Below are 12,816 nucleotides of genomic sequence, written 5' to 3'. Positions count from 1 at the left end.
TTTTGCTTCTGTACTTCAGCAGGGGGTCGGAAAGCAAGAACTCAGGCTCTAGAAGGTTCCTTCTGATGTGATCCTGAAGGGCCACTGAGGTGATCACCAACTTGCTGCTTACTTTACAATCCTGTGCTTCATAGAATTTACGGCGCAGGCGCTTGTCTTTTGGGCAGACGTTTCTCCGAATATTCCTGTACCACTTCCGTGCAATGTAGCCTCGCCAGAAAGCCTGGATTCTGGTGGCACACTGGTTGCGAAAGAGGTGCGCAGCATCGTGGATCACACGCGTTTCGTACTGCTCCCTCCTGCACATCGGGCAGCACTTCCTCCCAGAGAACCTCTCGAAGGCCTGCAGACATGCTTTGTGGAAGACGTGGGAGCAGGACAGCAGCACCTGAGGCTGAAGGCAGAAAGTCTCTCTGCATATTGAACAAGGCTGCTCGGACTCCCGCTGCTGGAGTGACCTGGTCTTCATCCGCGTCCACTGGTCCTCACTCGGACTGCCCGCAGGCGGGGCCACCAAGCCCATCTTCTGAGCCAAAGTTGGAGGAGGTGGAGCGACACAATTGTTGGATCCATCTCTGTAGGTGTGAATGTCCATGATCTTTAGAAAGAGGAGGTCATCCATTGATGGAGCGGGTTTGTTGTCATGTTCAGTTTGGTTGAAAACTGTTGATCCCAGCATTCTTTCTTGTGATTTGCAGGACTGGTTGAAGGTTTGTTGCTTCTTAACACACATGACGCTGGTGCAGGGCTGAAAGATGGAATGACGTCCATTTTCCCATACGTTCGTTTTCATTGAATTAATTGTTGGTTTGTGTGTATTGCCTAAACACACTTCTCCCATTACCACCCAGCCTAAATCCAGACGTTGTGCAAAAGGAGCATTGTGTGGTCCATTTACTTGCTGTCTGACCTTGTGTGCCCTGATTACATCTCTTCCAAGGAGCAGGAGTATTTGGGCATCTGGGTCCAATTCAGGAATTGGTAAAGAATCTGGGTATTATCTTCGACCCAACTCTCTCGTTTGAGTCACACATTAAGAGTGTTACTAAAACGGCCTTCTTTCATCTCCGTAATATCGCTAAAATTCGTTCCATCTTGTCCACTAGCGACGCTGAGATCATTATTCATGCGTTCGTTACGTCTCGTCTCGATTACTGTAACGTATTATTTTCGGGCCTCCCTATGTCTAGCATTAAAAGATTACAGTTGGTACAAAATGCGGCTGCAAGGCTTTTGACAAAAACAAGAAAGTTTGATCATATTACGCCTATACTGGCTCACTTGCACTGGCTTCCTGTGCACTTAAGATGCGACTTTAAGGTTTTACTACTTACGTATAAAATATTACACGGTTTAGCTCCAGCCTATCTCGCCGATTGTATTGTACCATATGTCCCGACAAGAAATCTGCGTTCAAAGAACTCCGGCTTATTAGTGATTCCCAGAGCCAAAAAAAAGTCTGCGGGCTATAGAGCGTTTTCTATTCGGGCTCCAGTACTCTGGAATGCCCTCCCGGTAACAGTTAGAGATGCTACCTCAGTAGAAGCATTTAAGTCCCATCTTAAAACTCATTTGTATAATCTAGCCTTTAAATAGACCCCCCCTTTTTTAGACCAGTTGATCTGCCGTTTCTTTTCTTCTCTCCTCTTCTCCCCTGTCCCTTGCGAGGGGGAGTTGCATAGGTCCGGTGGCCATGGATGAAGTGCTGGCTGTCCAGAGCCGGGACCCCGGGTGGACCACTAGCCTGTGCATCGGTTGGGGACATCTCTGCGCTGCTGACCCGTCTCCGCTCGGGATGGTTTCCTGTTGGCCCCGCTGTGGACTGGACTCCCGCTGATGTGTTGGATCCACTGTGGACTGGACTTTCACAATGTTATGTCAGACCCACTCGACATCCGTTGCTTTCGGTCTCCCCTAGAGGGGGGGGGTTACCCACATATGCGGTCCTCTCCAAGGTTTCTCATAGTCATTCACCGACGTCCCACTGGGGTGAGTTTTTCCTTGCCCGTATGTGGGCTCTGTACCGAGGATGTCGTTGTGGCTTGTACAGCCCTTTGAGACACTTGTGATTTAGGGCTATATAAATAAACATTGATTGATTGATTGTTTGAATGTGTTTGGCAATGTGATGGAGATGGGGTTGATGCAAAACTGCAGTTGGTGTTGGGATCTCATTCCGATTATTTGGAATCTCTTGACACTCGAGGAGTGTTGGAAGTGAGATGAGAACTTTACCATCTAGGGACTCAATCTGGAAACCCTCAGCCTCCCTGCCGTGTGCTTCTACAAGGCCAGAACAAGTTCTGAGATGATAGGGGATTGGTTTGCTGTCCACATTGAACATTTTAAACAATTCTGGTCTTGCCAATGATCGATTACTTTGGTCATCCAGAATTACGTAGGCTTTGATGGCCTTGTCCTTGAAGTCTTTATGGTACATTTTAGTAAGGCATATTTTTGAGCATGAGCGCCCCCACTGACCTTGACCGCAAACATCTGTACAGCTTGTGCTAACATCAGGCATGTTATACTGTTCTTCTCCCTCCCCGCCATTCTCTTTCAGAGGTGGAGGAGCCTTGGCCATTTGAGGGGATGGACCAGGATGCATTGCTGCCTCGTGATGAGTGCTTCCACATTCATAACACCTCACAGAAGACTGGCAGTGTTTGGCGAGATGTGAAACTGAGGAACAACATTTAAAACATATCCCTTTTTCCTTCAAAAAGGCCTTTCTATCATCCTGGGATTTGTTTCGGAATGTCCTGCATCTCTTAAGGGGGTGTGGTTTGTTGTGTAGAGGACAACATTCATTGGGGTCACTATTGGTTGTTAAAATGTCTGTTTTGTGCACTGAGATGGGTCTGTTGGGGTTAAAACTTTATTCAATGTGTTTGTCAGGGTTAGCAGTTGTATTGTATTGGTGGGTGAAACTGGGGTCGTTTCGTTTCTTTGCCTCGGAGCACACAAAAACACAGAAGTAGTGGAAGGGAGGGAAGCAACCGTTATTATGTTCTTTGTACAAAAACCCAGAAGACGTCCATTTTTCCTGAAGGCTATAAGGAAGCTTGTCCACAATAGGCCTAATTCCTCGTGACGTATCCAGATAGGACAAGCCGGTGACATAGCCGTCCTCCTTGAAACCTTGAATTTCCATGAGCAAATCTCCCAGTTCACGTAGCTTAGCGTTGTCTTTATTAGAAATTTTGGGGAAATTGTCCAGCCGATCAAAAAGTGATTTTTCAATGATTTCAGGAGCAGCATAACAGTCACGCAGTCTCTCCCATGCTTTGTGTAGAGCCAGTTCTGGATGGTTTACATACATTGAGCGGATGCGTCTCACATGTTCTCCAGACTCCTTACCAAGCCACTTTGTCATGAGGTCTAGTTCTTGAGTTGTTGTGAGGTGGGCACCGCTGACCGCTGTAGTGAATGACGACTCCCATGCGCGATAATCTTCTGGTTTATCGGCGAAGTAGTGCAGTCCTGAGGTGATGAGATCTCGTGTTGCCAAATAGTGGGCCAACGGTTCAACTGAAGACGACATGCTGGCTTGTGGAAACTGTCGGGGAACGTAGGGCGGAGCATGTATGTTTGAGCCAGGTTGTCTTTTTTCTTCAAAGTTTGTTGTAACTTTAACTGGCTTATTTAAGTTTGGTGTGGATAAGTGGGATTCTTTATCGCTCTTAAAGTTTGTTTTATTAGGACTGGGTTGCATATATGGAGTATTTTCATCCAGATGCCAGGTGTTGATGGTAGATTGTGTTAACGGACACAGTTGCTTATTTATTGCTGGACACAAGGCAGCTGGAGATGCCAACTGCTGTTGAAGGTCGATCTGTGATTGAACGTATTCACTGGTGCGTTAAATTTTTGCCTTTTCAGATTCAGTTTTCCTGTCATCACCTGTGGATTGTGCTGCCGTAGCCTCCTCCCATACTTGAGCTTCCGCCTCAGCTGCATCTGCTTCTCGTTGTAGTGTAAGCACTTCTAATTCTGTGCTTATTCTCGTTGTTTCTAAATGATTATGAGCGTCTCTGGAGGCCTTTTCCATTTTTAGCTTAGCTTCTCGGCTTGCGTACGACGCTCGCACTTTGGCGGCTTCTGCTTTAGCTCTAACAAGAGCTGCGCTTGCTGTGGATACTGACGTTTTGCTGCTTCCGCTGTGACTTGTCGCCATGTTGATACCGTAGGGCAGCCGGAACGTGCCTTTTTCACCTTAGTGTTCTCGTGAGACGTGTAGAAACGCCACTCAACACCAAGCCAAACCGGATTCAATGAAGAGAACGTCGTTGTAAGCTTGACCATTTACTTTTGACAATTCTTCATAGACAAGATGGTGAAAAAGGCATTGCTTCTTCGCCGCTTTGTGTAGGATGGCAACAGAAAGAACCACAGAAGACCGCAACATGTATGACTTGCTTTCGAACGAAGTCGACCAACAGGAAGTAATTTAGCGGAAGTGACATCATCTAACTGCTGTTTACCGATTATAGCATATACAATAAATATAAACAACTTTAGCTCCAAATTAAAGTCTTGCAGTCAATAATACAAAATTATTATCAAGTAATTATGTAAAGAATATTAACAATTGACTTTAGGACAACACAGTAAGTTTTGCTTGTCTTTAGTCTGTGCTAAGCAGTAGCCTTAGCTTCAAGTGCGATCGGCACCTTCTTTCGTCGGTCTGTTTTCTGTTTTGTACCTCGTTGAGTGTTTTGTAAGATTAAATCATGTTCCTACCTACAAGTCCTGTCCGGAGTCGTCCGTTTGCATCCCGGGAAAACGAACCGCGCAGTAAGCCGCAACCACACCGTGACAATAACAACTGGGCACATGCCCCCTAGCCCGGCCAGCTAATGTATAAAGTGTATAAATGTTTATATATATATATATATATATATATATATATATATATATATATATATATATATATATATATATATATATATATATATATATATATATATATATATGAGATCTAATTTTATATATAAATATATATATATATATATATATATATATATATATATATATATATATATATATATATATATATATATATATATATATATATATATATATATATATATATATGAGATCTAATTTTATATATAAATATATATATATATATATATGAGATCTAATTATATACAGTATATTTGTTTGTGTTTGTAATATGATAAGTTATAGCTGCATTTTATATGACTGCATGAATCAATTATTTTAAAAAAATACATTGTGAAGCTGTCATTGTATTTTACTATCGTGTTGTTTTAATAGGTGTTAACTATCAAAATAATTAATGAGAGTATGAAAATATACCTGTATATACACATGCTTTGGAGCCCCTGCCTTGAAAGGAAATGTTTGCCTTGGTGCCCTAAAATATGAGCCCTCCTTTAAGGCAACACTTGCCTTGACCTTAAAGAATTCAAATTTGAGGCCTGCATATGTGTGTGGAATTGAGTTTCGATAAATAATGTTTTGAAGCAGTTTTGGCAAGATGGAGTGCACTACTACTTTGTTGGAACTAGCAGATGTTGCCTTTGTTTCTTCAACTGTTATTTAAACCGTTTTGGTGTCTCAAGAAGGACCAAAGTGACATCACCTACGGGCTGCATCCACGTTATTGTAATTCTTCCAGGCAGCAACTCTGATCAGTATATTCACCGGCATGAAAGCAGGTGTTCAGAACATCCAAAGTACATCCCTACTTTTCGAGTGGTAATTGTTACGTTTCTACTTTGTTTCAAGGGTGTACTTTGTAAACTGAACATTCCAAACTGTGGCCACTTTAATATTCTTCCACAGGGTTTCCCTGAAACTGCTAATTTGCAATGACATGATTTTCGGTAAAAAGGCTAAAAAATATATATATATACATACATTTAAAACAAATATGTCATTATTAATTAGTATTAACATATTTTTTTATCGTTTTGCCATATTTTCAATTGTTGCTGCATTTTTTTACAGTGTATTTTGTCGCGATTTTTTCAAGCGTTTACAGACTTTTTATGACTTTTTTTTTTTATTAAAAACAACTAGCCACAAATCGAGTATCTTTTTCTGGTGTTATTATAGAATGTACTTGTGTTTAGAGACTACTTCTGTCCCTCAATGTCCCTGACTAAAGAAGAGTGCCGCTGCGAGCATGGCGACACACTTTCTCTTCTTTAAAGCCGGCACTGTCCTGTTTTTGCACATTTTGTAGATGGCAGTCCGCGGGTATATCTGCAATATATATAAAAATCACATTCTCATCACAGACATGCTGACAACGCTCCAGACAATGACGCATGTTTTGTTGACGACCGGTTTCGGTAGCATGGTTTTCATATATATATATATATATCAATTAATACTGTAATGACCAGCTAATGTTAATGTTTTATGTTAGTGTGGTTTGGATTTGATGTCAGTTTTTCCTATTGTCGCAAACACACCGTCCGTGCCTGAAAGGTGATTGGCTGAGAATGAGGAAGTGTTGTGTGCCCGGTGAAGCGCGGACTCACGAGACGAAAGTGTTTGTACGGGAGGTAAACCCTGTTGGAATTGTGCCATTTGTTATCATAATATTGGTAATAAAAGGTTAAAATAGCATCGGACGTTGTGTGATTTCTTTTGGAGGCTACAATATATTATATTTAATTTTTGTTTTAAAATTAAAAATGTATATATATATATATTTAGGTGTGGTGGAGCGCCACATTCAATTACATTAACGGGAAACCCTGGTACATTTTTCTGGTCACACATTCAGAGTCATAGGTAAAAAATTATTCAACTTTGAGTATTTCCCTATCTACATTATAGTCTAGGGCTGGGCCAATAAAAACAATATCAATATTTATCACGATAGACGCACTCGATATCAATAAAAAATGCGTTTGATAAAACATTCGATATCCATCCATCCATTTCTACCGCTTGTCCCTTTTGGGGTCGATATATATTTACATTTTTTGGTCGGAAGAAACCAGAAGTTACGAAGCAAGGTTTGTTGCATGAAGTCACTCGTGTTCTGGGAACACAGCAAAACGGGTAACAGAGCAATGGGAGGGAGACGCTAACAGCCAATCACGTAACAGTATCAATTATCGTTTTTATGTGGACAGTGCGCTTCCAATGTATTGGTTTAACTGGTAGTGTCCCAAATTTCTCTGTGTAGTGTTTATTAACGTATACAATACTGCCATCTGGTGTCTCAAAACTGCAACCACTTTCAAATATAACACATTAATTTCAGCACCTTAGGCGTGCTCATTCTACCTGGCTATCCGGATACCTTCTCCACTGATAAATAGCACCCTTGGTTAGTTGGATATTATATCACTATTTATTCGCAGGCTTAAATAAGTCATAAAAATGTCAATTATTGATACCGATCAATACAAAAAACATATATTGTGATACCGTTTTCAGCCATAACACCCAGCCCTATTATAGTCATGCAGCACAGGTTGTGGTTTAGATGTAATGGTGCTTGTATCAGGCTTCTTACTGACAGTTTGGTTATGTTTGGGTTTTCCTCTGTGTTTATTTCCTGCATGTCTCCCTAAGCGCTCGTTTCCCTCACCTGTCCCTGATTGGCAGCCTGGCACACCTGGTTGCATTTGCCAATCAGGCTACTATTTATGCCTGCCTCGCCCTCCAGTCAGGGCTCGATGATTGTATACTGTTGCCAGTCTCCTGGTTCCTGTTTTCCCTGCATTTTAACATTAAAGTCATGTTTCCCTGCGCTACGCCAGCCATCTCTGCATCTTGGGGTTCAAGACTGACAGCATTCCTTGACAGCCTGGACACATCAGCTAATCTCTTGATAAATTTGTTGAACATTTTTTAAAACAAGATCTAGTTTTGTTCGAGATGGAAATGTTTGACGGCTCAACTCCGCAAGTCCAAGTTGGGATCTGACAGATGTGTACAAGGACGCCACGTTAAGATAAAGCTAGAGTAGATTAGTGCAAACAGCAACCCTTTTGTTTCCAGAGTTTCCACAACAGCTTGCATGTTTTGTTGTGAGACTTACTAAAAAGGCTTCTTGTTACATTATCCAAGGTTTCATAGCTTTCAGAAAAGGACATGCACAAAACATTTTTTGACCCCTCTAAAGCCACAGTCAGACAGATAAATTATACGGATAAAAAACCCTTAATGAACCGAGCCCGTCTGGATCTGAACGCTTGACTTCCCTTTGACACAAAACATGACCTACACAAGTGCAACATAACTCAAACTGTCATAACTCTTCTGAGGTCTTGCACAGCTTCCACCACTTTCCCCCGGCTGTGTCGTGTAAAGATTCAGTGCAAGGGCAAGTATGGCAGCTGTAGCATTTCTAATGGTGCTGTAAAATTCCCCATTTGGACTGCTGCTTTTAGCTAGACGGCGTCACACCTTTGGCCTGGGTGTGTGTGGAGCATGATGGGATTTTTGTAGTCACTTGAAAGAACGTACAAGGGACCCTTTTTACTTTTCGCCTTTTATCTCTGATTGTAAAGCAGGTATGTCAAAGTGATTTTCATTGAGGGCCACATCACAGTTATGGCTGCCATTAGAGGGCCGCTTGTAACAGTGAATAATGTATGAATTTGCCTCTGGATTTCATTATTAATTATATAAATTGTTTTCATTGAGGGCCACATCACAGTTATGGCTGCCATTAGAGGGCCGCGTGTAACAGTGAATAATGTATGAATTTGCCTCTGGATTTCATCATTAATGATATAAATTGTTTTAAGTAAACTGTCCATTTTACAGTAAAAACTTTACATTCATTTTACAACATTTTATGGTAAAGGAAAAAACAGTACCACTGTTTTTTTTGGGGGGGGGGGGGTTACGGAAAAAGCTGGCAGCTTAGTTGCCAGAATTGTTGTGTTAAATTGACATTGGTTTTTACAACATGATATTGTTCATGGAAAAACAGTACAAGCTCTTTTTTTATTCTGGCAACTTAGCTGCCAGTTTTTATACCGTAAACACAAATGTACCGTCTTTCCATTTACAGTAATACACCGTTAAAAACAACAAACCTAGATTTTACAGTCAAAAACTGGCAGCTTAGTCAACAGAATTTTAACGCAAAAAACAGTAGTCGTTTTTTTTCAATTTACTATAATATGCTGGAAAGAACAACGTAAAATGTATTGTCATTTTTATTAATTTGATGGGTAGTTTTCTGTAAAGTTAAGTATTTTTATTTAGACAAAAACATGTTTGGGAAGTATGATAATATACTGTAATATTTGTTGCAATAGTGGATACTATTAAAGTTTAAAAGGTATGCAATTTCAAGCAGTACACACAATTTTTCTGTCAAAATGAAAAAAATCAATGACATTTAGTGAGAAAATATGAAGTACTTTATTGACACATATCATTTCCAGGTGTTTGCAGGCCAGATAAAATGATGTGGCGGGCCAGATCTGGCCCCGGGCCTTGAATTTGACACCGGTGCTGCAAAACAATGCTGTATTAGTTGGATGACTTTCCTAACCATAAATTGTTTATAAATGTACCTTCTTTGTGCGGTTCCGCTTATTTACCTGAATTGTTTGGTCGGTGCCAATGCAGAACTTTTGAGTTTCCACTTCTTCATTGTGAGGACAAGCACATGGAATATGCACACTTACTCACGTATTTTACAATGATGTGATATTGCCAACTACTGCTCTGGCGTGCACATGACAGTTTTTTCAATTATTTTTGCAGGTCCATGTGACTGGAGATTAAAGAAACAACTTTCTAGTTTGAACTAGGCTTGTACGGTATACGGCTACTAATGAAGTACTGTTGTACTAATGAATTTTAAAAAGTACTATACTGCCTTTTAAAAAAAACACAGTTTTCATGTATTAATGGTGACATTGCTGGTAATATGAGCCGAGGCACATGTAAATCAACACACACAGAGTACTTACAAAGCGGAAACAGAATGGAAACCGAAGAAGGATATATTTGATGTAAATTAACAATAAAGGTGAAGCAATGTGCTTCAGAGTCATTGCTAGGTAGCTAACATTAGTTAGTTTCAGTTTATTTCAAACATGCATACAGTACTTATGTTATTCACATGTGAATAATGCTGTATAATAGACTGTATTTATATTATTCACATGTGAATAATGCTGTATAATAGACTGTATTTATGTTATTCACATGTGAATAATGCTGTATAATCGACTGTATTTATATTATTCACATGTGAATAATGCTGTATAATAACTGTATTTATGTTATTCACATGTGAATAATGCTGTATAATAGACTGTATTTATATTATTCACATGTAAAAATACCTAATTGTTTATTGTCTATTGTGAGCGAACTGTGGTGCTGAATTTCCCCAGGGATCAATAAAGTACTTTCTAGTCTATTATATTCTATTTACTAAGCTATGTCTCTCTTCACAGTGTTTTAGCTACTTATAAAACACTAATCCTCGCCTCCATGGTGACAAATAAAGTATGTTTCGTACAAGCAGGATGTGAAATAGCATTCAACTGGTGGCCCCGGTCCTTAGCTTTCTGAAATGTGGCCCACTGAAACAATTAAGATGAATACCCCTGACCTAAGAAGTAAATGTTTTATTTGGCCCTCTAATGTGTTCTACTTGTGTGCCCCCACCCCCCTTCTGTCCTCCAGTCTCATGCATCACCACCTGTAAGAAGGCCGCGCCCCCGCCAGTGCCGCCACGCACCACCTCCAAACCCTACATCTCTGTAACCGTGCAGAGCAGCACAGAGTCGGCACAGGACAATTACCTGGAGCAAAGGTCGGAGGTCAACAGCCAGTCCAGCCACGCACACAGCAACTCGTCGGACAGCCTGGACAGCACCCGCGCCAACAGCCTGGCGAGAGGTATCCTCGCCCCTCCGCACATCATCCCCACTCCCATCGCCATCCCCAGAGAGCCACTGGCCCCCACCACCGCCAACGCTTCCACCGAAACCAGCGACTCCGTGGTCCAGCATGAATCTGTGAGGTCGAGTAACTCGGACACGGAAGAAGCGCTTGTCATCCAGTGCCCAGACGGAAACTCTCGTCTATTGGCATCCAGGTAGACCACCTTTTTACCCTCATCCTTAATATGCATTTCACCTTGACTCCATGCCAGGGCTGATATTCCGTAAGTCAATTAACCGACGATAAATTACATTTAAGTCGGTAAGTTTTAGACTTAGACTTAGACCAGGAGTCAGCAACCCAAAATGTTGATAGGGCCATATTGGATCAAAAATACCCCCCCAAAAAAATCTGTCTGGAGCCGCAAAAAATTTAAAGTTTAATGTGTTATAATGAAGACAACACATGATGTAAGTTTCTATATTAGTTATATTAGCCTACTATCAAAATTACTTTAAAAGTCTTATATAAGTGTTATAATGAAGACAACACATGATTTAAGTGTCTATATTAGTTATATTAGCCTACTATCAAAATTACTTTAAAAGTGTTATATACTGTAAGTATTGGCACTCAGCATCAAGGGTTGGAATTGGGGGTTAAATCACCAAAATTATTCCCGGGTGTGGCCACCGCTGCTGCTCACTGCTCTCCTCACCTCCCAGGGGGTGAGGGTGATGTGTCAAATGCAGAGGATAAAATCACCACACCTAGTGTGTGTGTGACAATCATTGGTACTTTAAATTATAATGAAGACAACTCATGATGTAAGTGTCTATATTAGTTATATTAGCCTACTATCAAAATTACTTTAAAAGTATTATATAAGTGTTATAATGAAGACAACACATGATGTAAGTGTCTATATTAGCTATATTAGCCTACTATCAAGGCTGACGCAAATCTTCGTTGACAGAAATGTTGTATTTAATTTTATTCTAAACATTTTTGCAACATTGGAAAACATTACTAAATGGAGGCTTCTTGCAGGATGAGATAAGTTCTGAAATGACTGGCTCAGAATGGCCAAAGGTATAGATGTGTGTGTCCAAGTTTTAAGGAAACGGCAGGCTTCTAATGGATTTATTACAATCTTTGCCAGCTTGGTAACTTTTGCTGTGGTTTGGAACAACATGGCACACAAACAACTATGAGAAATGCAGCCAATATTACATACAGATAATGTGTCATGAGACATGCAAATATAAATTTATACACAGAGGACATAAGTAAAGGAAATTAAATGAGCTCAAATATACCAAAAAAGGATGCATAATGATGCAATATGTACATACCCTAAATAGCCTAAATAGCATGTTAGCATCAATTAGCTTGCAGTCATGCAGGGACCAAATATGCCTGATAAGCACTCCAGCAAATCAATAACACCAACAAAGCTCACCTTTGTGCATTCACGCACAGTATAAAACGGTTGGTGGACAAAATGAGACAGAGAAGGAGTGGCATAAAACACGACTTTCTGTGGCAGCATCGGAGAAAGTTGTACATGTAAACAAACTACGATGAGTTCAAGGATCGCTGAAATTAGCTAGGACAAAACGTCTCTTGCCAAATACTCTCATCAGTGAAGCATGTATAACATAAACAGTGGATTTCTACCAGTTAGGAAGGTTTGTGTCATGTTTGTTCTCCTCCAGAAAATAAATTAACACAAAAAACATATTTTTTTGTTCATCTTTTTCCATTTTCACACATCTCTGAAAGAGGTCCAGGGAGCCACGAGGGCGGCGCTAAAGAGCTGTATGTGGCTCTAGAGCCGCGGGTTGCTGACCCTGACTTAGACTTAGACAAACTTTATTGGTCCACAAGGGAAATTGTTCCACACAGCAGCTCAGTTACAAAGGGTGAAAGGATCATGCACACGGGGACACAAAAAGAGGG

The 12,816-nt window shown here is 40.7% G+C and overlaps 1 protein-coding gene across 1 annotated transcript in view; it reads left to right on the top strand.

The window, feature by feature from the left end:
• dlgap4b (discs, large (Drosophila) homolog-associated protein 4b) overlaps positions 1-12,816 on the top strand; it is a 180,331-nt gene that overhangs the window by 137,176 nt on the left and 30,339 nt on the right. Inside the window, 2 exon segments of the mRNA XM_062056237.1 lie at positions 10,654-11,025; positions 11,028-11,068. Of these exon segments, the coding sequence (XP_061912221.1) occupies positions 10,654-11,025; positions 11,028-11,068 (413 nt within the window).

Source organism: Entelurus aequoreus, linkage group LG01, assembly GCF_033978785.1.
Source record: "Entelurus aequoreus isolate RoL-2023_Sb linkage group LG01, RoL_Eaeq_v1.1, whole genome shotgun sequence".
NCBI classification, from domain to species: Eukaryota; Metazoa; Chordata; class Actinopteri; order Syngnathiformes; family Syngnathidae; genus Entelurus; species Entelurus aequoreus.
Note: the sequence above shows the minus strand (reverse complement) of the source record. Positions and strands in the feature narration are given on the sequence as shown.